We start from the raw sequence: 27,238 nt of genomic DNA on the forward strand, positions 1-27,238 counted from the left end.
TACAATTTGAGTCTTGGCTCTGAATTCTTTACTCAAGTATTGAGGTTGCGGAATCAAGGTCTGCTCTGACTCCACCGGTCTAACAGCTGGTGCTGCTTTCACCAACAGCTGGAGCCAGTTCTTTATCAGGGTGACCCAGGCCTGCTTACCCCCGTTTCCCACCAGCAATCCTGTCACACTGCACTGCAAGCCCTGTTTGCTCCCCCACACACTGCTGCTCTCTTGTCTGGACTGTCCTTCCCTAGCCCCCGACCCTTATGATTCACAAAGTTCACCCTGACTCTTCTGAAAGCCACCTGGCCCACCAGGTGGTCGGGGCTCCTCCTCTGTGCTCCTAATCCTGTCTCCTTAATCCATCATGCCTCCTCCACTGGGGGCTCTACCACTGGCACCTCCTCACATGATCCTGCAACACCACCTCCAGAGAGGCTGCTCCACATCTGAGAGGCTGGAGCCCCTCTTACGTGCCCCACTTCTTCTCTCCCACAATAGGTCATGGAGAGCAGATGGGTCCCTAGAGCCTAGCAGAGTGCTGGGCACAGAGTGGGGCTCAGCACACTAATTAGTTGTCTGTCCCACAAGAAATGTCACTGGTATTAGAGTCCTTTGTAGCCTGGAGTCTGCCCCAGAGCAGGATAAAGCCCCTCTTCCCCCAAGATACAGCCTGCAGAGCCCTCACAGCTGAGTGGAGTGGGGAGGGGCTGGGGGAAGGAGGGAGCCAGGCTACACATGCCCTGATGGGAGGAAAGATAGGCCCAGGGGAGAGGGGATGGGAGGGGGTCCCTTGAGATTGTCCCGACATTTAAAGAAACAATTCTAAAACAAAGGCTGTTTGTACATGGAGAGATAACTGTGAGATCTAAGTTCTGGATTTTTCTTTCAAAAAGATTCATCCAACATTGGTGTTAAATATTGTAACCCCCCAAAAGTGGCCAACCTGTTATAAATGGAGACCATGGACACTGTCCTCCCCAATATGACCATTACTCTTTTTATTGTCGTTCCTGGCAGCAATCTCTTCTACTTATAGGACTCCGCTCCAGGTATAACGGAACACCCTTCTTTTTTTTTTTTTAAGTGTATTTTATTAATTATGTTGTTACAGTACAGTAGTCTTGGGTTTCTTTTTCTACCATTTCTACTTCCCATTCCAAAAGGAAAAAATAAAAATGGGTGTCTGGAAAAATGTGTTTTAAAGTCTTCTTCCCACACACATCGGGGACAGCAGGCTTTGAGTGCCGTGGCGGCCCTGTCCTCAGTGCAGAGCCATGGCAGCGGTGAATGTTAAGGTCTCTGCCTGAAGTGTGTGGAAAACTAGGATTAGACTTGAGCCACTACTGTAGTGCCGCCTGCTTTTGTTGCTCCTACTCACCAGATTAGGGTCTCGTCCAAATCTAACAGGAATCTAACAAGGGCAACGTCAAAGCCACCACCTCCTAAAAATGCACCTGATGGCTCCTGGAAGTGGTTTTCTGTCTGGCTTCCTAGCACTCTCCTGTTCAGTCCTGATGGCAATTCCTTCTTGTTCGGGGCCACTCAGCTCCTTGTTTGGTGGGCCAGCCTCTTGTTGATGGTCAGCTCCCCAGGACCGGGGTCTGAGGCAGATTCCAAGTGTACTGCAGTTCTTGTCTTGGCCAGCTTCCCAGGAGCTGGTTACTGCTAGAGTAACCCCACCCCAAGCACACACCGTCTGGTTTCCTAATTACTGCATGTGCCAAACCCTAATGACTCCCAGGCCTGCCACGAGCGCAGGCCCAGCATTCAGGCCAGGAGATGCAGATTCTGACAGCAAACCTAGAAAAGGCTGGACTGTGAGGCGCCGGAGCTTAACCTTGGCTGAAGCTGAACATTGGAACCACCTGGGTCCCACCCAGAGAGAGGGTCTGCTTAAGGACGGGTGTGGCCAGGTGTCGGGAATTTTAAAGCTCCTGGACAATTCTGATGTGCAGAGTCCATCGAGAGCTCCTTTTGTGTGGTAGCCGCCTTCTCTGAGCCCACTTTGTAGTTGAGTGTTTCTTTGAGTGATTTTGGTTATATGTTATTAGACTAATGTGAGCTCTCTGCTTTTCATGGTCTGGTCATTTCTTTGTTGGGGGCTTGCCATGTGCCACTGTGCTATGAGGCCCTTTTATACACTGTTTTCAGACCTTGAGACTGTGCAGGGGAGGTGCTGTTACTCTCAGTTTACCAATGAGCAACCTCAAGTTTAAGCAACTTACTGAAGGATGCACAGTTCTTAAGTATCAGAGCTAGAATCCAAGTATTGACCAAAACCTCTGCCCTCCCCACCACACCACATGGCCTCTGCCCGCATGGAAGTGATTTCAGCAAATAAAACAATTACTTCTGTCTAACCAAGTTTGCCTAAAATAGGTGAGAAATTAGAATTTGTGCAAATGGGTGCATATATATGTATATATAGTTAAATTTGTGTCTACAATCACATGTATGGAAGGCTGGCACTTTTAAAAACCAATTAATTTTTAACTCATAAATGTGTGAATTATAGAATGATTTGAGGATGTAGAACTATGGAACTTTAGAGCAGAGGGACCACTTGGTGTCTGCCTGTCCAACCTTCGCAGATGGGAAAAAGGCCTGCCGTGGGAATTCACCGGCCATATACCATCTGACTGACAAAAGGCCTGACTGTAGGCCAGGTGCCACATCCCTAAACTGGGCTACTTCCAGTTGATCTCATTGTATTAAGAGAGGTCTGGCTGAATCAGCCTTTGATATAGAAAAGCCTTGTAAGTATGAAACAGATACTTTCCAAAGCAGACAAATACAGGAAGTGCAGTGATTTGCCCAAGGTCAAGTTGAACTGAAACCTAGGTGTCCTGATTCTTAAGCCAGTGTTTCTTCTAGTAGGCAGGGGCAGTATAACTTGGTTGAAAGAGCAGAAGACACATAATTCTAGATTCACCTCTAGGACCTTAGACAAATTACTTGCCCTTTGTATATTTCAGATTCTTCATCTGTAAGTAGCCCTCATGATAATGGTACCCAGCTCCCAGTGTTGTCTGGAGGTTGGCTGAGTTTCCTTATATGAAATGCTCTCAGGAAACACTTCCCTCATACCAGATGGCTTCGGGAGTGCCCCCAATGGGAGCTCAGGTGCTGCTAACTTTATCTCCAGACCTGGATCTTGTTTTCTTGTGATGCTTTACAACCTTCCTGGGAATGCCACCAACAAGAACTAAGTAACGCCTGTGGAGTGGTTGCATCTCCTTAGAGGAAAAGATGGAAATATTCAAATTGTGTACCTTTTCTCCTTCCTGAACTTGCCAGTATTACCACTTGCCATAAATTGATGAAATGGAAATGCTTGCAAAATAACAGGTACAGGCTGTACTACTGCTCATTCCTTGGGGAGCTCTAGCAACAACTTGCTGGGAAATATTTAGCAGAATACTTGGGGACAAAGGCTGATGCCTAATAAAACCATCATATAAATCAAGCTCAGGATGTAAATCCAGGGCTCCACTAATATTCTGTGTTTTAATGGAAGAAACACCTGCTGAGCTATCCATAAAGGACCTTGCAGAAATCTGTTGAAATTGTCATTTCCTTAACTACCTGAGTGCCGGGCCCCTTCACAGAGTTCCCACCCTCCATTTCTACACCAAAGAGGCAGAATGTCTTTTTAGAATGGATGGTTATGCCTCCAAGGGCATGTAAGGCCTTGTCTTAGAGTTAAGAAGAGTTTTTATAATTGTGGATAGTTTTCTATAATGTGGAAAATGGGAACACATTTTTATGATATTGCAAACTTAGGGAACATTTGAAAAAAATCAAGGTCCTTCACTTAATTGAAAATAATGGCTTATATCTTAGTGACCCATACTAGAAACTCAAGAGCAACTTCCTGGGCCACTTGATAGCCATGTGCCTTTGTGCAGGTATGACCTTCCTCATATTCCCAGCCCTTCCTGGTCAGTAAAATGGGGACAACAGTGCCTAACTCAGAGCAGTTGATTGGTAAGTGGCAGCTGCCCTTGTCAGACCAGTTAGCCCTTTGCACACAGTAGGTGGGCAGGTGGCGCATGTGGGCCAGGACATTAAGTCACCACTTTAGGCATAGTGTCCACTCCTGTTAAACCTGCAGCTCTCAAGGCTGCTATGAGCTTCCATGGTGAAAGCTTAATTGCCATTGGCTAATTAAAACTGTGTAGGACCAAGACAGCGAGGAGGAGGCACTTCCCAGTTAATGCTAACTGAGGATGTCCCATTTGCAAGGGTAGAAGTTGTTGACTAGGCTCACCTAGGAATTTTGTGGGGTGACAGGAGCCCCATTGGTAGGGTGTCAGGTGCTATGGAGTTCAACTGTGGGCTCTGGTAAGGGTTTCTTCGGGCTGTAGATTCTTCTACCCAGGCAGACAAATTGGGAACATTGCAGGACTGAATGCCAAGACTTGACCATAATCTTGGAGTGAGTAGACAAGGGCCATTGAGCCTATTGCCAAGTCCTTGAATGCAGGCGCCAACCTTGTTACTATTAATGTCTCCTGAAGGGTTAGGGGAGTCCTGAATTCAAGTTCTGGCTATACTTTTCACTAGCTAGCTGACTTTGGACAAGTTAGCCATTCTCTGCTACTTTTCTCATCAGTAAAACGGTGCTATGAAACTACTTGCCTCCTAGAGGTGTTGGGAGGATTAAGTGAGCCATTCACATAAAGCACCTACAACATTGGCACATTCTAAGTGTTTTGCAGATGGCAGCTGTTATTACTAAGCCAGGCCAGCCTATGCACTGCCCCTGGAATATGCCTTTGCAAGACTCCTTGCCTTTGCTTAAGGGCTTCCCACTTCACCCCTTCCCACCAATGCCTTGTTCAACTTCATGGCCCGCATCCATCACGCGTTCAGGGGTGAAAAAGTTCTGCCTCGAGTCATGGGTGCTAAGGATGCTGGTGCCTTGGCCTTGCTCCTCCTCCTCTCTGGACCTCAATTTCCTCATCTGTAAAATTAGGTGGAGGAGGGTTGAGTCCTTGCAGGAGCTGTGAATCAGCTCTGCTAGAGTCTCAGACATGGGCAGGTGGCCAGGGTGGCCCCAGGTGAGCTCAGCTGGAAGCATCTGCACCTGCAGCCCCACCCTGCAAAACCCTGACCCTGACTTGTGGGGTCTGGCGGTGGGGTGTACATGTGCCAGTCTTGTGCAGCCTGCACAGAGCCCTGCCTTGCAGGCCTGCTCCTAAATCTGTGCCTGTTCCACTCTCCTGGAGACCAAAGAGAATGGCAGAAGTCAGAGGAGGCAGAGCCCATGGCCTTGGCAGGCCAGGAGCCTCCCTGGATGTGTAAGAGGGCCACACTGGGCTTGAGCTTGGATGCTAGTGTGTGCACAAGTGGTGCCTCGGAACAGGACTTGATATATTTTTTTTCCAGTCATCCATTTATTCTTCAGCACACTCACCCTCACTGAGCTCCCACTATGTGTCAGACAAATCTCCATCTGGCCCCTGCCCACTGAGAGCGTGCTTTGTGGAAGGTTTAGTGCAGCATTTCTCAAACTAGTATTGACAATTTGGGACAGACAATTCTTTATTTGGGGGGGGGGGGGCGGGGGCATCCTGGCACTATAGAATGTTTAGCAGCATCCCTGGCTTCAATTCACTAGATGCCAGTAGCATTCCCACCAAGTTGTGATGAAGAAAAAGGTCGCTAGACATAAGCAAATGTCCCCTCAGTGCAATGACGCTTGTTGAGAACCACTGGTCTAGTGTTACCAGTCTGCATAGTTGTACACCTGGATCGCTTAAGAGCTAGTTATTGAATAATTATGTGCCAGGCACTTGACTGAGCCCTTTGATACAGTACCTGCAGAGAAGTGCCAGAGACACACCTATGAGGTAGGTATAGTGAAACATTTTACAGATGAAGGCAGTTCCTAGCACAGTCCTTTACAGTCACAGCAAGTCAACAGCCATTAGGATCCTACCTCTGGTCTAACAATTTGCCATTCTAAGTCTCTTCCATTTCTGTCCTCACCCTTACCTGGAGGGATGGGCAGGGACTGACAGGAAAGGAGAACAGAAGTTGGCTAATGACCTGGCCTGCCAGGAGCCTTATGATGGGACGAAGGTCATAGAACGACCCTTGTCAGGTGCATATATTTTTCATGGTACAGTCTGGTCGCTTCTGTCATCTCATCCCAGCCTCACAGTGTCCTGGGAGGGGGCAGAATAATCAGTCTGTTTCACAGAGGAGTAAGGTGACCCACTGGAACCTGCTTTGCCCAAGACAGTGAGGTGACTGAAGGCAGCTGCTGCAGGGAACCCTGCTATACCTGATAGAGTTGTTGCTAACTGAATGTCACAATGCCTGCTAGGGTCGTTGCTAACTGATGTCAGGCCTCTTACACAAAATGGCTGAGTTCTTACAAAGAGAACCAAGCAGGAGTCTCTAGCTGGGAAGTGAGGGACAACGGCCTCACTATGGCTTCAGCCAGGCTTCGGATGGAGGCTGAACTTCAGCTTCCTGGCCACGACTGCATGGTTCTTTGTAAATATTCCACAGCAAGTTGCCTTTCAAAGACAAGGAAGCACACAGCACAAAATCCCACAGCAGTCCATCTCAAGGACAGCAGCTGGTTTCAGTTTAATGATGTATTAGTTAGCGTTGTTGTAGTAACAAAACAACCCCAAAATCTCAGTGCTGTTACTACAACAAACATTTTTTTCTCATTCATGTTGCAATCAGTGGCTGAAGGGCAGCTGCTGTAGCTCTGCTCCATGTGTCTTACCATTCTGGCACCCAGGCTGAAGGAACAGCCCCAGCCTGGGAAATGTGTTCTCATGGCAGAAGAGAACATGAACCTTCCACACCATGGCTCTTCAGGCAAGTGCACTCCTCCATGGGGGATGGGGTGGGCACTGCAAGAAGTCACATGGCTACAGGTAAGGACATATAAAACCCACTAGATACAACCTATGACAATGACTCAACATGCAAAGACTTTCCACTTTCAAAGACACAAAATCCTAAAATGTGAAAACTGGGAAGAATGCAGAGTCCACTGTCCAAGAATATCACAGTCCTCCATATTACAAAGATCAGGAAAAATGGCAAACCTGTTAGGGGCTCTGGAGGATCCCAGATTGTAGGTTTTTATAGATACACAAACAGGACCCGGCCTTCCTGGCCCCATCTCACCCCAAAGCATCTACAGCAGTGGCTCTCAACCTTCCTAATGCCACGACCCTTTAATACAGTTCCTCGTGTTGTGGTGACCCCCAACCATAAAATTATTTTCATTGCTACTTCATAACTGTAATTTTGCTACTGTTATGAATCGTAAGTTATCTGATATGCACGATGTATTTTCATTGTTACAAATTGAACATAATTAAAGCATAGTGATTAATCACAAAAACAATATGTAATTATATATGTTTTTTAGGATGGTCTTAGGTGAACCCTGTGAAAGGATCGTTCGACCCCCAAAGGGGTCGTGACCCACAGGTTGAGAACTGCTTATCTACAGTATCCCCACAGAGCAACCCTCCGTGCTCATGAAATAACCAGAGGCCAGAGTCTCTCAGCTTTAATGCCTTAAAATTACATGCATGGTTTGTATGTACATGCAGTTTGAGGGCTAGCTTCTCTAAAGCCTCTAACTCCACAAAGGTTCAGAACCAGGTCACTGGATCTTGAGTCAGTCCAATGAGCTCATTCGGTCAGTTGCTATGGTAACTGCAACAGATGGTCCCTTCAGAGAGAGAGGCTGGTTAACACAGCGCACAGTGAGTCCAAGGATGTCATGACCAAGGCACAGAGTTTTGTATCAACAGAGGAGAGTGAAGACCAGCTCAGGCTCAGCACTTTGACCAGGGAGGCTGCAGTTCAGGGAAGTCAGCAGCTCCTCCCTGCCTACAATTTGAGGAAGGACTGTCCCCAGGATAACAGAAAAAAATGTTGGATTCTAGGAGCATGTCCAGCTGATACAAGTGTGCTATATTCCAGGCAGAAGAGGATCAAGAAGGGGATCCAGGGGGCCTGGCTCCACAGCCTGGCCCAGTCACTTTACCTGGTGCACCTTTCTCTCCCGGAGATAATTTCTACAAAAAGGGGAGGATCCCACACAGACCAGAAATGCTGGTGTCAGGCCTTTTACAAAGTACCTGCAGTGAATACAACAAAAAAGAGGGGTTAATTGAATTGCAATCTTAATCATCCATGGACCTTCCCAACAACATTCAAGGTGAACCTCTGGATGTGAGTTCAACATTAAAATGCAAGTTTAGCACATTTATTTGTTGGGTTGTTTATAAATCTGGCAAATTAGCATAACCCTGCCCCCTCAGAATCTTTGGGCCAGTCCTCTAGCACTGACTGTCTGTGACTAAACATGACATAAAACTAAAAGGACATGCTTTCATTCATTCATTCAATAGTGAATGTCCAGGGTAAGCCAGGCACTGTGCTGAAAACAGACTTTACAAAACAAACAAAAACCGTTGTCCTGGCTCTCGAGTCCTGGAGGGAGGGAGATAAATAATCAATGAACGACAGCAAGGCAAAACTGTAGAAGCATTTGTGAGGTACACCCTTAGTCCAAGGGGTGTGACTCCCTCTATGGGAAAAGGGAATCAGGAAAAGCTTCCTGGAAGATGTCATGCCTGAACTTGACTTAATTCAGGAAGTGGGTCATGATGGGCCTGGGGGAATTAAGCCAGGCAGTGCAGGTCACCAGAATATTTGCTGTTGTTGGGCATAAAGCAAATGGACTGAGGCAGGTTGGAGAAACGGGCAAGGCCTCGGCCTCCCAGGTTGAGGGGTGTTAGCATTACCCGGTGTGCTTGATTTGGACAGAGACACAGAGGCGGATTTAACGGCAGGTGCACCGGACACGTACCCTGGTCCCCGACTTCTGAAGGGCCCCGCAAAACCCCAACTTTACACTTTTTTCTAATGACACCAAGTTTGGTTTCATGTGTGCAATTTTAATTACATACAAGTTGTAAACTTGCAGGACACTTCAGAAGTCGGGGCCCAGGGCGCGCGCCCCGTGTACCCACTGTTAAATCTGCCTCTGACAGAGAGACTTGTATCTTGGCTCCACCCAATCTTGGTCGGTCCCAGTTTATTTCCAGTAATGTATAGGGTCTGAATTGCTGGAAATCTGTCCTGGGTAGCCTCTTACTAACTATACTAGTCATTTAAAAAGCAATAACTTCCAACCACATTTACATTTTTGGAGAAGCATAAAATTGGTTCATCTCCACAAATCAGTCTGCTTTCTGGTTAGATTTCGCCCCCAACCCCCTTTTTGTTCTTTTTTTCTTTTGGAGATGGGGGAGAGTGGACCTCAGGCCTTTAAAGAATCTAGATAATTTGCTAGTAATTGAGAAAACTGTTAAAAATTTGTCAATAAAATTGAAAGATTTGGAGCCAGAAAAAAACCACTGCCAAGCAAAGTAATTGATCATATTTAAAGAAATCGTCACCTCCCGTCTGCCAACCCAAAACAGAAGCATAAAGACGAGTGGGGCACCCCTACCCTGTCAGTCACATCACCAATTCTCACCCAATCCGCCTCCTAAACCTGTCTCCAATCCATCCCCTATTTCAGGCCCCACCATCAACCAATACAACACTTCTTCCAAGTCTGTACATCACTGTAAATTTTACCAACACAAACACCCTCTGCGGCCCCGTACGCCACCATCAGAACACAGGTCATGTTCCTTCAGTAGAACATTCAAGGCCTTCACACATGGCCTTCACCTGGCTCTCCAGCCTCATTTCCCACCACACCCAACCATCCTCGTTCCCCTAACATACTGGGCTCATTAAGCCTGAATACAGGAGCATTTGCTTTGCTCAAAGATAGGGAAAACTAGTCCAAGAATCAATTTTTACATCTAGTGAGGGCATTCCTTGACAATCCAGAAACACCCCAAAGCAAAAGAAAGAACTGCCAAATCCATCTGGCTGCTACTGCTACTGACGAAGGTACTGCCCTTAGCACAAGACCGTCCTTTACAGCTTACAAAAGCACTTTGACTCCTGCTCTCTCATCAGCTCTCAAATACATGAGAAATATATAGGCAACAGTTATTATTCCCACTCTAGAGATGAGGAAATCGCCCCAGAGAGGCAGTGGGTACCTAAAGAGTCACACAGCCAGGACTTCAAGAGCCAGTGCTCTTTCCATATAACAGAATCAGGGGACAAGGCACAATTGAGAGCAGGAGAACCACCCTGCTGTCTTTAGGTACAAGAGCCAGACAGCTTTTTCCTCCTTAGACTAGTCCCATTCACTTCTCCCAGTCTCAGGGTACCATGGCTGCAGTGCAATGAGCTCAGTCATCACACTGCCACCTGTTTCGCAAATGGCCAGGGCAGTCTCCATGGTGCCATCTCACGGTGTTGTGTCCAGGGCAGAGGGCAGGAAGTGCGAGACAACTGGCAGTGGAATGAGAACCGGCAGTACCCCAGGGATGATGGGTGGGCATCTTCCCTGTTCTACTCAGCCCCATGAAGTGACTCACCGGGGGTGCTGTAGCACCTCCAGCAGGGTACTCTTGGAAGGCACCTGGTACAGGTCTGCCCTGTCCTCATCCTCAAAGTAGACCTGCAAGATTAACAGAGGAGCAGAGGTCAGATCAAACAAAGGGCTGCAGCAGCATCAGGCATGTTGAGGCCAAGTCTAGGGTAAGTTAAAGAGATATGACTGCTATTAGCTGAATGCCTCCCATACAGAGCAGTGGAATATAAAGTACTCAGTCCTCCCCCAAGATACTAATAAAAGTATTATCGGCCCTGACCCATGTGACTCGGTTGGGCATCATCCCGCAAAGTGAAAGGTCGCTGGTTTGATTCCAAGTCAGGTCACATGACTGGGTTGTGTGTTCAGTCCCTGGTTGGCATATGTACGAGAGGTAACAGAGATGTTTCTCTCTCACATCGATGTTTTTCTCCCTCTCTCTAAATAACTAAATAATTTTAAAAAATAAAAATAAAAAGGGTATTATTGGCTCCATTTTCCAAAGACAGAACAAAGGCTCATCTTACGTTCGTAAGATAGCTCTCAATCCCACATTGGGTGAGGAGGGTGTCCATGCATGGGGACAGCCAATATGAAGTGTCAGAGACCAATGAGGGTGAGAAAGGCAACCACAAATGGCAGGGGGCGGGCTGCCACAGGGAGTGAGAACCCAAGAAGGATAAGGGGTATGTGTGCAGAGTGGTTGAACGGTATGCATGTAGGAAGAGGCACCCCGCTTACACTGGGGCAGCAGCCTGATGTGCGAGTCAAAAGTCTAGGTAGGGTGAAGAAGATTCTACATGGAAGAGGGGACCGTGGTAGTGACAGGAGGGGGACTGATCAAATGAATAAATATATGAATAATAGTAGAAGCCACTATTACAAATATAGAAAGGAAGAAAAGAGAGCCTGTGGTGTTGGATTAGAACTGAAGATACCTGTGAGACCTCATGTTTCTTTCTCTTTCTCTCTCTCTCTCTCTCTCTCTCACACACACACACACACACACACACACATTTACACGCCCACACCCATATTGTACAGATCTTGGCTCCAAATACACTTTTCTACTAAAAACAACCAGGACTGCTTGGGGAAAAATGGTTGATTCCAGAACTGAGACAAAAAAAAAAAAGCACAATTTGAGCCTAGAACAGCTTGTGCCAGAAAGCAAAGAAATGCTTACAAAATGGAAACAAGTCAAAAGGACACAGAAACAAATTTAGAGGGGTTCCCATTGACCAAATCTGAGATAATATGAGTATAACCTAATCATAGTAATAGATTATAACTCAATGAATAAAATAGGAAACCATAAGTCAACTGATATAAAGAGATTATTATGTTGAAGGTTTGATAAACAATGGAACATTTACATCATTTCAAAGTACCTCCCTATAAATTACTAATTACAAAGAAAAAAAGATTTACAGTACAAAAGACTGTCAGACCCCCACCTCAATCAGGTGATCAAAATGAATGTCATCAGTAATGGGACAAATTGAAATTAAGAGCAGCTGACAGGATGCAACAAGACGCATCACTTCTGTGGTATTCTGGTCAAATATGCATAATCCATATCTCGTCAGGAAAAAACAAAGACAAACCCACGCGGATGGACTTTACACAAAATGCCTAGTCTGTACTCTTCAAAAGTAGTAAGATCAAGAAAATCAAGGAAGGACCGAGAAACTCCTCAATAGACTGAAGGAGGCTAAAGGGACATGACCACTAAATACAAAATACAATGTGGGATTCTGAACAGGTCTGTTTGCTACAAAGGACATTACTGGAACAAACTGTAAATGCTGAATGGAGTCTGAGGATTAGGTGGTACTAGTGCAGTGATCTTCAACCCTTTTCATCTCATGGCACACATAAACTAATTACTAAAATTTTGCAGCACACCAAACAAATAGGTATAATTTTGATTGATTCACACTGGATGGCTATCGTGTTGGCTGTTGTCATTTTTTTATTTGACAATCTAAGGGAAAAGAGATCAGTGCCCCTCTTTGTATGTTTTAAAAATTCTTGTGGCACACCGGTTGAAAATCACTGTACTAGTGTATCAAAGTTAATTTCCTGATTTTGATGGTTGATTAGGATTTTGAAGGAAAATACCCTTGTTTGTGGGAAATAGAAACTGAAGTATTCAGGGATGATGGGGGATCAGTCGGCATCTTATTCTGAAATGGTTAGAAGATAAATTCTTTGTACTGTAATTGGGATTATTTTGTTGATCCCAGTGATGGAATATTATTCAGCCCTAAAAAGGAAATTCTGACACGTGCTACGACATGGATGAGTCTTGAGGATGTTATGCTAAGTAAAACAAGCCAGACACAAAGTCCAATATTATATGGCTCCACTCATATGAGGTACCTAAAATAGTCAAGTTAGTAGAGACAGAAAGTAAAATGGTGGTTTCTAGGGGCTGGAGGAGAAAATAGGGAGTTATATTGTTTAATGGGGACAGAGTTTCAGTTTGGGATGATGAAAAGGGAAATGGATGGTGGTGATGGTTGTATAATAATGTGAATGTACTCAATGCTACTGAACTATAATAATAATTATATAACTAATTAAAAAGAGCTAAAAATGGTATTTTATGGTAAATATACAGAACATAAAATGGCAAATGGTAAATTTTATGTTCTGTTTTACCACAATTTTTTTAAAAAGCAATGAAACCTCCACACCCCCGCAAAAAATCCCATAGAGGAACAAAATAAAACTTCTCTTACCTCTAAGTTATCGGGGCAGTATTTCTGCTCTAAGTCCCAAGAGGGCGTTTCACCAAACATCACCATTAGATGATCAATAAACCTAAGGATATAACATGTACTTTCTGGGTATCAATAACTCATGATCTACTTTCCCACATCATAGTCCCCAGACACCAAATCACAGAGATAACAAGAATGTACAGAACATGAAATGCAATGTAAGTCATTTTTACAACAGTGCCCAAACTGTGTATGTGTATCACTTGTCCTATTAGGACATAGTAATTTTCTTTAAATTTAAGTCTGACTCAAGCTTAACAACATTCCTCACATTCAGCCACATTCTAAGCATTAACCCTAGGAAATCACGTTATAACTTCTAGTTATATATTGTCTAATAAAATACACTTAAATTACTATGCATATACCACCTACAATTATTTCACATCTCACCAGATATGTACAAACACCGTACCAACCCCGTCAGTACAATGGTGAGATTGTGTCTGTCCCTGCAAGGGTAGTTAGCAAAAGGACAATCAGCTACAGGATAGAGATTACGCCAAACCAGACTGAAACCCTCTACACTATTCTCTTCCCTCCTCAACCAAGATCCACCTGTCCCTCCTGCAGAGACAGCAGGAAAAGAGCATGCTAGCAAGAGCAGAAGTTCTTGGGCAAGTAAGTACCTGGAGTCCTCATGAAAAGCAGAGATGAAGTCCGACTGGGCATACTCTGGGTACAGAAAGAGCACAGGCCAGCTCAGTCGGCCCTGGTCATCTACACTCAACCTGGCTCCATAGGGTTTCTCAAAGCTGAGCCCATCCAGCAGTTTACCTAGACCTTCTGAGGCTGAATCTTCATCCTCACTGGCAGCTTCAGCAACTAGCCTGATGTTCCTAGCCTAGCCTGCGGTAAAGACAGAAACACAAAGAAACCTTATTGTGTGGAAAGATGCAAACACATTTCACTAAAACAGGGAAACCACAACACTGCGAGCTCCCTGATTCGTCTTCATTATCCCTGAGGCCTGGCACATAGTAGGCATCATCTGTTTAACTCAACTTCCCCCGACGTGTACCACAACAAAGACGAACTAGACACGGTTCTTGCCCTCAAGACCTTGCTCATGGTCTAGTGGGGAGACCTAAGGAAATAAGTACAATATACAGTAAGAAGTAAAGCTGTGGAACTGCAGACCATGAATAATTAGTTCAGTCTGAAAGCTGGAGGTGACTGGGGAACTCTAGGCCTTAAACAAAGACTTCGTAAGGCAGAGAAGTAGAAGTGGGGGAAGGTGGAAGGGCATTCTGCCCCAAGGAACAGCATGTACAAAGGCACAGAAAAGATCAAGAGTGTGGCATGTACAAAAATGACAATGCTTGTTTAGCTAGGACATGGAATACTAAAGATAATGCACACTGATTTAATCTTGACTGTCTCATGGAACTAAGGATAATCTGAAGTCTGAATAGTAGAGTCACCTCTTATGTTTGTGTATGGAGATTCCTAAGGTTACAAATGAGAAGAAAATTACATGCACTCAAAATTGCCTTTGATAGGATCTCCTAACAGGGGTTGGCAAACTTTTCCTTAAAGGGTCAGATAAGAAATATTTGAGGCTTTGTGGTTCAAATGGTCTCTGTTGAAGTTAACTACTCAACTTTGGCATTGTAGTGTGAAACAGTTACAGGTACCACATAAACACACAGGCAGGACTGCAATTTGTTGACCTCTGCTTTAAACTATTGGTAATAGTATGTGTGGTTTTGTGTATACACTGTCTTTTGTACAGTGAGGTTTTTGAGATGCAGTTAAGACTAAAGGAGAGAACCAAAATAAGGTGTGTGTGCAAATGCCTGGGCATTTCAATATTCTACATTTTAGAAAATGACCAAATCTCTGATTATGAATGAGAATTAGATGGAGAATCAGGAGTATTCCATTTTGTTTAACTTGTTTATATGTGTGAACAGACTGCTTGTTGTGGGGGCGGGGGGACTAGTGGAGTGCATCTGAGTAGTGTGAAGTTCTCAAAGTCAACAAGTCACTTAAATGGGTGCGTAATTTAACTCACCAAAGAATGAAACCAAGAACCTACCCAACACCAAGACCAAGTAATCCAAGGCTCACCGAGTGACTTGCTCACCAGGTAAAAGCAAGGTTTGGATCAGACTACATTCATTTACAGCAAGGACCTGACTGACCAACATTAGCTACGTGAGGTTTCTTTACCTCTGTGAGACCACATCATCACCTAGCAAAACAGGAGCCAGGAAACCTACCTCAGAATGCAACTGTGAAGATTAAATGATGCTTAACCCGTAGCAACTATTCAGGATAGGTTACCTGAGACCAACACATGTACACAAGTGGGAGAGCTGACTGAACTCAGGGAGTCTGACTCCACAGCCCCTTCATCACACAGAGAGAAAATGAACAAATCCATTCAGGTAAAGCATCCCAAGAAAGGTTCCCAAGAGGCCTCAGGATCAGTGGATTTGACAAGACCATAAGGGCCTAAGGTTTGAGAACTCACCTTGATGGCCTGGAGTAAAGCCTCATTCAGATCCTGCTCCTTCTTTTCTTTCAACTTTGCTTTCCTCAAATCCCTCTGTTCAGTTCGCTGAAAATGAAATTCAGACCAATCATCACCAGGGAATTTGCTTCCTCGTTACCCTAGCCTGTTCCTAAATTACTATCTCTTGACTCTATGCAATCCAGGCTCCTGTGTCAAGGGACACCAGTAGCTAAATTCAGTTCAATAAACATTTTAAAAGCACATGTCTGGGTGTCAGGACCAGTGACAGCAGAAATTTAAAAATCTACAATTCCATGCCCAAGGAGCTCACAGTCCCTGGTGGTGTGAACCAAGTGCTTTAAAATACAGAGGAAGGAGTGACTAATTCTGCACCTTTGAGAAGGTGGGTTTAAACAGGCAAGGAAGAGTCTAGTCCACCAGATGAAGAAGAAAGGGCATTCTTGGTAAAGGGACTGACATTGCATGGATACCACTATGGGGCCTCTTTTTTTCTTTCTTTTTTTTTTATCCTCACTTGAGGACATGCTTATTGATTTTAGAGAGAGGGGAAGGGAGAGAGAGGACGAGAAACATCGATGTGAGAAACATTGACTGGTGACCTCATATGCACCCCAACCATGCACTGAACCCACAGCCTAGGCCTGTGCTCTGACCAGGAATCAGACCCAGAACCTTTCGGTTTATGGACAACACTCCAATTAACTGAGCCACCCAGCCAGGGCATCCCCCCACCCCCCCCAAACTATGGGGCATTTTAGTTTCATTGGTATGGATGGGAAAACCCAGGGCAAGAACTTATCAGAAGCTCTGTCTTTTTCACAATTATTATATAATCCACAAGAGAAAAATGCCACCAGTCTACTTAATCTGGCAGGAAGATAATTTAATTTCCATTTCCTGCTAATCTACCCCAAATCAGTTGATCCTGCTCTTACCCTCAAGATTGTGATTAATAGGGATCAGCAAACTCCTTCTGTAAAGGGCCAGAGAGTAAATGTTTTAGGCTTTGAAGACCATGTGTGGTCTCTCTCATCTAGTATCTGGTTTTGTTGCTGTTTAGAACCCTTTAAAAATGTGAAAAACATTCTCAGTTCATAGCATGTGCAAAAACAGGCCTCTATTTGGCCTGTGGATCAGTTTTCTGACCACTGCTCGAAAATATAGCACCAACCATTCATCAACTTCCCCACAAATGCCCCAGAAAGGCTAGTTTCTTTTTGTTCGTTTTTTTTTTTTTTTCTTGTGGACAGCCTACCCTTTCAGGGAGATAATGGCTGATAATTCTTGGTCATTCCTTCTCCAATCCAGTCTGCCAAGAGGGCTGCAAAAATCCTTTCTGCTGTTAGCAAGTTTGATTGCACTATCAAGAGTGCCCCACTCATGGATACCACTAGAACTATACCCAATTCCACCTTCCTAGTTGAGCTACACTTGACCACTGTCTGGTCCACATTAGAGAATGATTAAGATGGATTATTAAGGATGACTCGGACTGTGTCTCATGTTTTACTGATTTACAGAATGCAAGTGGGTGAATATGGCTTTCTGCTGTATCTCCTGAAGTTTTGGGTCTCAGTAGCCCACATAAAGTGGAATAACCACCAGGTCAGGTCAGAGGAGCCCTGAACTATGGAGTTCACTGCTCCCTCTCTCTTTTTTTTTTTCTTTAAGATTTTATTTATTTATTCTTAGAGAGTGACGAAGAGAGAAATAGAGGGAGAGAAACATCAGTGTGTGGTTGCCTCCTGCACACTCCCAACCGGGGACCTGGCCTGCAACCCAGGCATGTGCCTTGACTGGGAATAGAACCTGTGACCCTTTGGTTCGCAGGTTGGCACTCAATCCACTGAGCCACAGCAGCCACTGCAACTGCTCCCTCTTTTTAAATCAACTCTGTTGAGTTATAATTTACAAACTTTGATAAGTTTTGACAAATATATACCCTGAGAGCTCAATACTCCAATCAAGGTAGAGAATATTTCTTTCCCTAGAAAGTTCCCTCATGCCCCTTTGCAGTTGGTCTCCCTCCCATCTCAACACTGTATGTTTGTTTCTTTTTATTGCCAAGTAATATTCCATGGTATAAATATACAACTTTGTTTATCTACACTCCTGTTATTGGCTACAAGGCCTATTTCTGGGTTATTATAAATAAAAACAGACTATAGCATTCTTATACAAGTCTTTCTATAAACTTGTTTTTATTTCTCTTAGGTAGATTCCTAGGAGTGAAATTCTTGGGTCACAGGACAGGTATATGAAACTGCCAAACTGATTTCCAACATAGTCATACCATTCTATATCACACTGGCATTGTTTTAGAATTTTAGTTGTCCCAGCAACATTTGTTAAAAAGACTATTCCTTCTCCATTGAATGGTCTAGGTACTCTTGTTGAAAATCAATTGTTTATAAATATGAGGATTTCTGAGCCCCCAATTGTTACATTGATCGATATGTCTATCCTTATGCCAGTACCACAACACAGTAGTCCCTCTCTATATTGCGGTTCACTTATCGCGGCCTCACTGTATCACAGGATTTTTAAAATTATGTTTATTTATTTATCATGGATTTTTCGCTATATTGCGGGATTTTGCGGTACTGTATACATATGTTGTTCAAGTTACGTAGGTTTAAGAGTGTAGAATATGTTTAAGAATGAAAGTAGTGTTTATAAAAGTGTGGAAAAGGTTAATAAGGGAGTGGGAAAGGTTAATAAGGGACTGGGAACGGTTTATAAGTGCGTGGGAAGGGTTTATAAAGCCTTAAAATATATATAAATACTAAAATAAATGTAAGGTTCCTACTTCGTGGATTTTCACCTATTGTGGGGGCGGGGGGGGGTTCTAGAACGTAATATCCGCAGTAAGTGAGGAAATACTGTATCTTGAGTACTACAGTTTTGTAGTAAGATTTAAAATTAGGAAGTATGAGTCTTCTTTTATTTTTCAGGATTGTTTTGGCTCTTCTGGGTCCCTTGAATTTCCATATGAATATTAGCATCAGCTTGTCAATATGCTACAAAGAAGCCAACTGGAATTTTGATGCAGAGTGCACTGAAGAGTATTGTCACCTTAACAATATAAGATTTCATCCATGAACATGGAATGTCTTCCCACTCATTTCAGTTTAGTTTCTTTCAACAATGTTTTGTATTTCCAAAGTATAAGTTTTATGCTACTTTTGTTAAATTTATTCCTAAGTATTTTATTCTTTTTGATGCTATTATAGATAAAATTGTTTTTTTAATTTCATATTGGGAATGTTCATTAAAACTCTATAGAATACAAATAATTTTTGTATATTGACATATCCTACCAGCTTGAACTAATTTGAGTTCCAATAGTTCTTTTAGTGGATTCCTTAGGATTTTCCATATTTAAGACAATATCATTTGCAAACAGAGGTAGTTTTTACTTCTTCCTTTCATTCATTTCTGAAGGGTAGATTTGCTGGATATAGAATTCTTGGTTGAGTCTTTTGCTTTCAGCACTTTGAACGTCATCCCATTGCCTTTTGGTTTCCATGGTTTCTGATGAGCTATCAGCTTTTAATTTTATTGAGGGTCTCTTATATGTGAAGTCACTTCTCTCTTGATACTTTTAAGATTCTCTTCTTTGTCTTTGACTTTCAGCAGTCTATGATGTGTCTGGGTATAGATTTAAGTATTTCCTACTTGGAGTTTGTTAAGCTTCTTGGGAGGGTAGATTACTGTTTTTATCAAATCTGAGAAGTTTTCAGTTCTTATTTCTTCAAATATTCTTTTGCCCCTTTCTCTCTCTCCTGGAACTCCCAGTATGCCTATGATGATGTGCCTGATGACACCCCACAGGTGTCTCAGTCTCACTTCACCTTTATTCTTTTCTTTTTTCTTTCTGTTCCTCAAACTGGGTAATCGCAAATGACCTATCTTCAAAGTTCGGCCATTAAGCTCCCTAGTGAATTTGTCATTTCAATTCTCATACTTTTCAACTACAGTATCGTGCAGGGTTCAAAGTTCCAGACAACGAAGAGAAAGAGTATGTCTTTTTCCTCCCCTAGCAATTTCTGATTTCTTCCTCTCTTGGTTTAGTTCTTCCTTTTTCAATGTATTTTTATTTTATTTATTTGCATTGACTTATTTTTATTGATAATGGTGGTATTATACATGGCAATGTACTCTCATGGCAGGATACTATCCACTTGAGGTAAAGATACTGCAGCATCTTTCTAGGCATTTAAATTTGTTGTGTTTGTTGAGCAATTACCAACCATCCCATTTGTTAAGAGGTTCACTGAGTGCATGAGAGGGCGAAGCAAAAGGAAGTGGTGACAGCAGAGGGTTGCTTTCACCTGGAAGACTTGGATACCGCCTCTTAGTTGGAGTACCTGGTATTGGTCTGGAATACATAAAAAGACAAATCAGTCTATAACTTATCTAGTTTTTTTTCTAGTGATTTAAACTTAGCCTCCATGAACTTGGCCAAACTATCAACTGCACCAAGGACAGAATCAATTCTCTCTAGTAGATGATCTCTAATTTCCTTTGTGTCAGTTAATAATATCACAGGTCTCTTCACCTGACTCACTTCCAGGTGGCTCTGTGTCTCTTCCCTTTTACTCTTGTCATTTGTAGAGTCGGCTCATCTGTTGATATTGCTTCCTTTCTTGTCTCTGTTTCTGTGACAACTAGAGATAGAGCTTGGGTTAACGCTGCTTGTGGTGTGTCCTCCAGGAATGCTGGTGGCTCTCTCTATGCTGGATCTTTTGGTGGACCTGCCTGATGAGGATCTGTTGACCTGGACATCATGACTGATAACGGCCTGCTTGGGCAGCTCTGCAAGGGCCCAGACATCTTGGTTAAAACTTGTTGGTTCATGGGTTTTATTTTTAAAGAAGAAAAAGTTTACAATGACCAAAAGACACAATCTGAGGAATACTAATTAATTCATTAATGCTGACTAAATGTCAAATGGCTGCTGATTTTGCCACCAACCTTTAGTTTGTCTGCTTTAGCCCTCATTTCCAGAAGCTTCTTCTCTCTGGCATCTATCTGCAGCCCCTCATCGCACCAGTGCACAGCCTCGGCAGAGTTTTTTAATTCCAGATGGCATAAGACACCTGCAGAACTCAGAACCCTTAGGATCCATGGACAACATGCATAGGAAGAGCCCCCCTTGAAGAGGAATCCCCACCTCCACTACCTACCAGCCAGCACCCTATATGGAAAGTCCCTTGTACTGCATTCCCAAAACTAGAAAGACTATTTTTTATATCTTAGATCAGTAAGATCTCTAGTGCACTCAGCTCAAAACTCCTGTGAGCCTCCCTAGTCTTAAGGACTCAAAGTAGGAAAGGCTACAGCTTAGTGGCAAAAAGCAAAAGCCTTGGAATCAGACAGATCTGGGCTAGAAATCTGGTTCTGTCATTAACCAACTAGGCATTAGACAAAGGACTGAGCATCTCTGAGCTTCGGGTTCTTTATCTGCAAATGAGAAGAATAAAGCCTGTCTCAGGTGTTTTTTCTAAATGGAGTTTGAAAGTACAGTTTGCCTCAGCCATTAATCAAAGCAGCGGCAAGACCAAAGACATTAGGCCTCTCCTGAAATTGTTCTTGATGTCTACCAGTTTAAGCTGCCTCTCCTTTAATCATGCTCAGTTTTCTCCCATTAGCCTCTTTGGGCTTTCCATAGAATTTCAAAATATGAGAACTATAAGTGCTTACATGTCAACAGAATCCAACTTCATCTTTCAAAGATGAATGAACTGATACTCAGAGTGGGTATCTTGCTAAGATCACATAGTAAGGTAAAACTGACAATTCAATGAAGGATTACAGACGCCCAACTTGAGGCCAATTCCACAGGACTATACTCAATTTACTTGCCAATCTTTATTCAGTACCTTCTTTCCCTATGAGCATGGATCTGCTTACCACCTCCAATCATAAATATCTAAATAGCTAAAGCATAATTTCGATAAAGCATTTTACGTTGGTCCATGGGGATATAGGGAAAATTAATACTTGAGAAATAAATTAAAGTTTGCAAAGCACCTTTAAACTTCTCAAAAAACGGTGAAGTATAAAAGCAATAAAACACTATTATTACATAGAAAGGTCAGACTACAAGAGAAAAAATAACCTGGGAACATTTCAGCATCAGAGTTATTAGCACAGGTTGCATAACTTATCTTTTAATTAACATTAACATGGCATTTTAATATCTCGCCTTTCAATCAACAAAAATAAATTTTTTTAATCCTCACCAAAGGACATGCTCATTGATTTTCAAGAAAGAGGGGAAGGGAAGGAGAAAGAGAGGGAGAGGAGCATCAATTGGTTGCCTGTTGTATGTGCCCTGGCTGGGTACCGAATCTGCAACCTAGACATGTGCCCTGACTGGGAATTGAACCTGCAACCTTTCTGTTTACAGGATGATGTTCCAGCCAACTGAGCTACACTGGTCAGGGCTCAATAAAAAAACGTTTGCAAAAAAATTAGAATGTGGCTTTGGAACTGCCTTATTTTAATTAATTTTTATTCTTTATTAATTTGAAATGAGGAATTTCATTTTCTCTACAAATTCTTAAAACACAAAGGGTTAGATTATTCTCTGGGGAATTCTTTAAAAAAATGGAATGTTGTTATTGATAAGGACAAGGAACTTAATATCAAGATTGCAAAAATAAGGTGACTTCATTAGTTTCTTAGCACCTTAATATCAAAGCTTAAAATGTCTCAACTTTTGGCACAGTAAGTACTAACTTTTCCTTATTTCTAATCATACTGTACAAAACTTACCTCTCACTATTGCTTTGAGGTGGCAGGGTTTTAGTTTTCTGGCAGCTGTCACATCATTGAGAGCCGAACAAAAATTGCCTAATGAAACACCATTTAGTTAAAAAAAAAAAAAAAAAAACCAACAAGTTTTAAAATCAGAATATTTCCAAAATTTTGTGCGTAGAGACAAAGACACTCTGTACAATCTTGGATAAATGTAAATCAGAGCAACTGTTTTTAGAAAAATATCCATAATTATGCTCATCAAAAGCCTTAGAAATGTTTTTATCAGGCAACCAATCCACAGAACTATAGATGGCTAGCTAATAAGCACATGAAAAGATGCTCCACATCATGGATGATTAGAGAAATTAAAATTAACATGAAACTGGCAAAGATTGATAATATCCAGATAGGGGAAAAGGGTACTCCAATGGTAAATTAGAGAGCAAATTAGCATGAACTTTGTGGGTACATTGTGACCCATGAATATTCTTCTAAGTTATCCTACCTTACATAGTTGCTATGAGGTCAAGAGGGATAACAAATGTCAAAGTCCTTTATAAGCCCTACCAGTGACATATACAAAGAATGGCTCTCACTATTATGCATCTGCTCCTCTGGTGTCCCTGTACACGCACAGGTTTTTTTCTTGCAAGGTGCTTGCTCATGTTAGCCCTATAAATGACACCTTTTAAGTTCACCAAGGAAAGGAGCTATGTAGCTCTTGTTCGCAGTACAGTGCCTAGCACACAGTAAAAGTCAGGTCTTACTCATCTCTGTGATGCCAGTACCTGGCACAGCATACTGTCTGTCTGCTGAATGAAGAAAATATATTCCTCCGGAAATTAGAAGACTGGGTCTCTAGTCCAGGTTCAGGCTTTAACCAAGGAGTCCCTCTCCCTGGGCCCATGCTAAATGAAGGCACTGACTGGCCCAAATAATCTCTGAAGTGCTATACCACTCTTATTTTCTTAGGATTTTATAATAATAAAACAGGTTAAATGAGAAAACAGGTAGAGCAGACAATGGTTGAGAAGGAACTCTGCTCAAATGGTGATGAGTCCCAACAGACTCATCCCAGCTAGACTGCAAGGCTTATTCTCTCTCAGCCCCTCAGAATGCCTGGGGTCATTCCCAGGTCCTCTCTAAACTGTGATAAGAAACGTGGGTTTAAAATGATGAAGACTAGTCACTAGCAAATAAGCAGTGTTTCCCAAGGTCATATCTGCAGAACAGTACTGCAAGTGTTACCTGAAGAGGTGGTTTACAGACCCTGAGAATCATGGGGTAAGGTTCTTTGCTGTAGGTTATCTAAGAGTCCTTAACATACCAATGTGCACTGCAAATCCCCCACAGAGAAACAGCACTTTCCAAACTTACTTGTGCAAAGAATATTTTTTACTTCAAGAGTCCCACAGAATACTCTTTGAGAAATTCTCCCTTAGATAATATAGTTTCTCTCACACAAAGTTCTCTATTACCTTAATCCTTCCACAAAAGCATCCTTGAGAAGGCCGGAAGCGGGGGTGGGTAGGAGGGAATGGGACATTTTTTTTGAGGGAATAGAAGCATGTGAGCTTTAAAAAATCCCAGATCATACCAACTCATATACTAAAGTATTTGATGTCACCCATTTGTTCAGATAGCAAAAATTATGCAATCTATCTGGTTTCCCTTTTCACCAACTCTGCCTGGAAGATCAGAATTCAATTAGAGTAAACGATCCTAGGTATCTGGGATAAGCAGCTCTTCTTCCTGACATTCTCAAACTCCCCACTGACCATAATAATGCCTTTATCATAAGTTAACTCTTTAGAAAGCACTCAATAATGGAATAAATTACCCAAATAGTACTGTGCTGCTGCCCGGTTGGTATAAAGAACAGCATTCAAATCAGGGTCAGCACATTTCTTCTTTAAGCCTTCAGTATATGATATCACAGCTTTTTTATAGTCTTTTTCTTTAAAGTAATCATTGCCCTCATTTTTATAGGTCTTGGCCTGTTCTGCAAAGAGAGAAATAATCATTATCTCCTATTTTTTAAAAGGCTCATTAAAAATATTCTAAATCATGCAACAATGAAACATAATAAACCAAGTAGAAGAAACCAATAGGGAAACAAAATTCAAAAAATTCTATAAACCTGCTTATTAACATGGAGAAATAAAGTCATGTGTACTTAATACTACAATCAATTCCAAATATTTTACAAGGTAGATTATTAAGTGCTTACAAAAAAGAAAACATACAGGAAAAAAGGTATACGTACCCTAGTTTTTGAAGAACTTTTTTTTTTAAGTTACTGAAGAGATGGGGGGAAATTATACTTTTACTTTTGCTTATGTTATTTTATTCCCTGGAATGCAAATTCCATCCTCACCCTAGTAAGAGCCTACAAAATTGTTAAGACTCAGTTCAAATTTCTGATCCATTGTGAGCCCACCCCTACCTCCCTGCCTTCAGTGTTCCAGCAGCACCTTGTATACAGCTACATGTTGGCACATATCACACAGGTTTGTCCTGATTCTTTAGGACAATCTGGTTACCCACTGGAGCATGACCTTGGAGACTGGTCTTCTTCACCCCTGTATCCTTAATGCCTAGCATTTAGTAGGTGTCCAAAAAACTGGATGTGGAATAAATAGTGACAGGTTATCTCAGGCTAACTACTACGTGTTATAAATCAGAACGACTCACTTTTTTTTTTAATCCTCACCTGAGGACATGCTTATTGATTTTAGAGAGAGGGGAAGGGAGGGAGAGAGAAACATCCATCTGTTGCCGCTCACACGTGCCCCGATGGGCCCACTTGGACCCCCACGGGACCACCTGGACGCTGCGGAACCCGCAACCTAGGAATGGAATAGAACGCGAAACCCCTTGTTTATGGGACAACGCTCCAACCGAGCCACACCGGCCAGGGACAGAACGACTCACTCTTTACCTCAATTCAATAGACACGGAACAAATGTTAAGAGTCATGGAAGATACCTTCTGGAGATCGCTCGTCATCAAAAATAATTGACTGGAGGCAAGCCAAATCAGGATTCTCCTTGGGATCAATTTCTGATGGCGCTTTCTTCATAAATAGGGGGATCTTTTCAAATTCCTAGAGATTGTTAAGAGAAGAATGAACCACAGAAATGGGATTTGCCACTGAGTAGATCCAAGTCTCTACATCAAAATTTTCTTACTTATTATGATGTGCAAAACATCATGATTGCCTATGTCGCTCCCTACCCAGGCCTCAGTTTCTCATCTATAAATGAGAGTGTAGAATAATGATCTCTAAAGAGTCTTTCCCTTATGACATTCTTACAAGAGTGGCAGTACACATCTTCACTGAGCGCTCAATGTTCCTTCATCTTCGCCACAACCCCATCACATTCGTGCTATACCTAGGGCAATTTATAGATCCAGGAGACGGATCAGAGAAGTTAAGTGACCGACCCAGTAGCAGAGCCAGTGGGTGGAGGAGTCACAGGCCTGACTCCTAAACCTGTCCTCCTGAGTGCACTGACAGAGTAAGAAGGCCCCCAATCCCTCGAGGCCGACTGTTAACACTCGAGCAGAAACCACGCGTCTGCTGGCAGCGTCAGGGGTCTAGGAGCTGAGGGAGCCGCTAAGTCCGCACGACGCCCTCACACGGTGAGGAGCCCACAGGCCTGCCTACCTCTTCCCAGTGGTCCTCGTGGAAGCCGCCACGGTAAGGCTGGCTCGGGGATTTTTCCGTTAACGAGTCCTGAGTGTCGTCGGACGCGGGGTCCGGCTCAGGCCGCTCCATGGCAGCTCCTCAGCTCTCCAGCCACGGGCTCGCGGTCCCGGCGCCGCCGGAAACTGCAACCCGGTTTCCCCGGTTTCCGGCCGCGCGAGGGCCCTTCCCTAAATCCTCCGGGTGGCGCCCGATCGCTTGCCTAGTGTTCCGCGGTACGGGGGGCGTGGCCAACCTGGCTCCAGCCGTCCCTCGGACTGACACCTGTCCCGCCCAGCCCTTCCCCGCCACCCCCTCAGCCGCAGCCCCGCCCCCCGAATGCTTTTGTGGTGGTGGATAAACCCGGCTTCCCCCAACGCCCCACTGTCCACTCATTCGTTCGCTTGTTCAGCAGGTTAACACATATTGCCTAAGCTCCTTCTGGATTTCCAGGACGGTTGTATTCTGTGGGTATACAGGGCTGGGCAAAGCAGATAAAATCCCAGCCTCCTAGGAGTTGATAAGGTAGTGAGGAGAGACAGACAATAAATAAATAAGATGTGAGACTTTGTCAGGCGGTAGCAAGAGCTATGGGAGTAAACGTTTAAACTGGTGGACAGGCATTCAAGCAAAGAAAGCGTGGAGTGGCCCAGATATGTGTGTCGGGGTGGGGGATGGGAGCATTCCCTGTGGAGGGAACAGTCAGGGCGGAGCCCCAGCAAGGGGAGCTTCAGGGAGCAGAATGAGAAAGGAGGTGAAGAGGGAGGGATGATGGGCGTGATTCGGAGGACTGGGGTTTTCCTCTGTGCGATGGGACCTTTTGGAGAGTTTGGGGGACATAAGTGATGTAATCAGACATGTTGTATAATATTTCCAAGATTAACCAACCCCTACCACCCGCAGTTGAGATGGAAACAATGTCTCCAGACCAGGTGAGCCTTTCTGCAGACACTGGGTTACCCAGCAAATGGCTGCCAGGCCCGCATTGGGTGCTAAGCGTCAGGAGGCCCACAGCCTGGTCT

General features: G+C 43.5%; 1 protein-coding gene across 2 annotated transcripts; it reads right to left on the bottom strand.

The window, feature by feature from the left end:
• Window positions 1-7,293: 7,293 nt before the first annotated feature.
• Window positions 7,294-26,411, bottom strand: LOC150015986 (hsp70/Hsp90 co-chaperone CNS1 homolog). 2 transcript variants are annotated; one of them, XM_090270179.1, is made up of 10 exons: window positions 26,199-26,411; window positions 25,517-25,634; window positions 24,369-24,530; window positions 22,544-22,621; window positions 20,738-20,862; window positions 15,758-15,844; window positions 13,908-14,122; window positions 13,237-13,318; window positions 10,494-10,576; window positions 7,294-8,120 (listed from the first exon to the last, which is right to left on the bottom strand). In XM_090270179.1, the coding sequence occupies exons 1-10, from the start codon at window positions 26,307-26,309 to the stop codon at window positions 8,018-8,020; spliced, it is 1,164 nt and encodes a 387-aa protein (XP_090126305.1). In that variant the 5' UTR covers window positions 26,310-26,411; the 3' UTR covers window positions 7,294-8,017. The 2 variants fall into 2 exon arrangements, with proteins under 2 accessions (XP_090126305.1, XP_090126306.1); XM_090270180.1 differs by lacking the exons at window positions 13,237-13,318; window positions 13,908-14,122 and having other exon boundaries at window positions 7,295-8,120.
• Window positions 26,412-27,238: the final 827 nt, after the last annotated feature.

Source organism: Furipterus horrens, unplaced genomic scaffold (assembly GCF_987537825.1).
Source record: "Furipterus horrens unplaced genomic scaffold, mFurHor1.1.pri manual_scaffold_3, whole genome shotgun sequence".
Lineage (NCBI taxonomy): Eukaryota > Metazoa > Chordata > Mammalia > Chiroptera > Furipteridae > Furipterus > Furipterus horrens.

Coding starts and splice junctions, on each gene's coding strand:
- LOC150015986 (XM_090270179.1), bottom strand. CDS start 26,309: ATGGAGCGGCCTGAGCCGGACCCCGCGTCCGACGACACTCAGGACTCG. Junction 22,622..24,368: donor AGCAGCACAGTACTATTTGG/GTAATTTATTCC, acceptor GTGTTTCATTAG/GCAATTTTTGTTCGGCTCTC. Junction 15,845..20,737: donor CTAAAGCAGACAAACTAAAG/GTTGGTGGCAAA, acceptor TTTCATTTTCAG/CGAACTGAACAGAGGGATTT.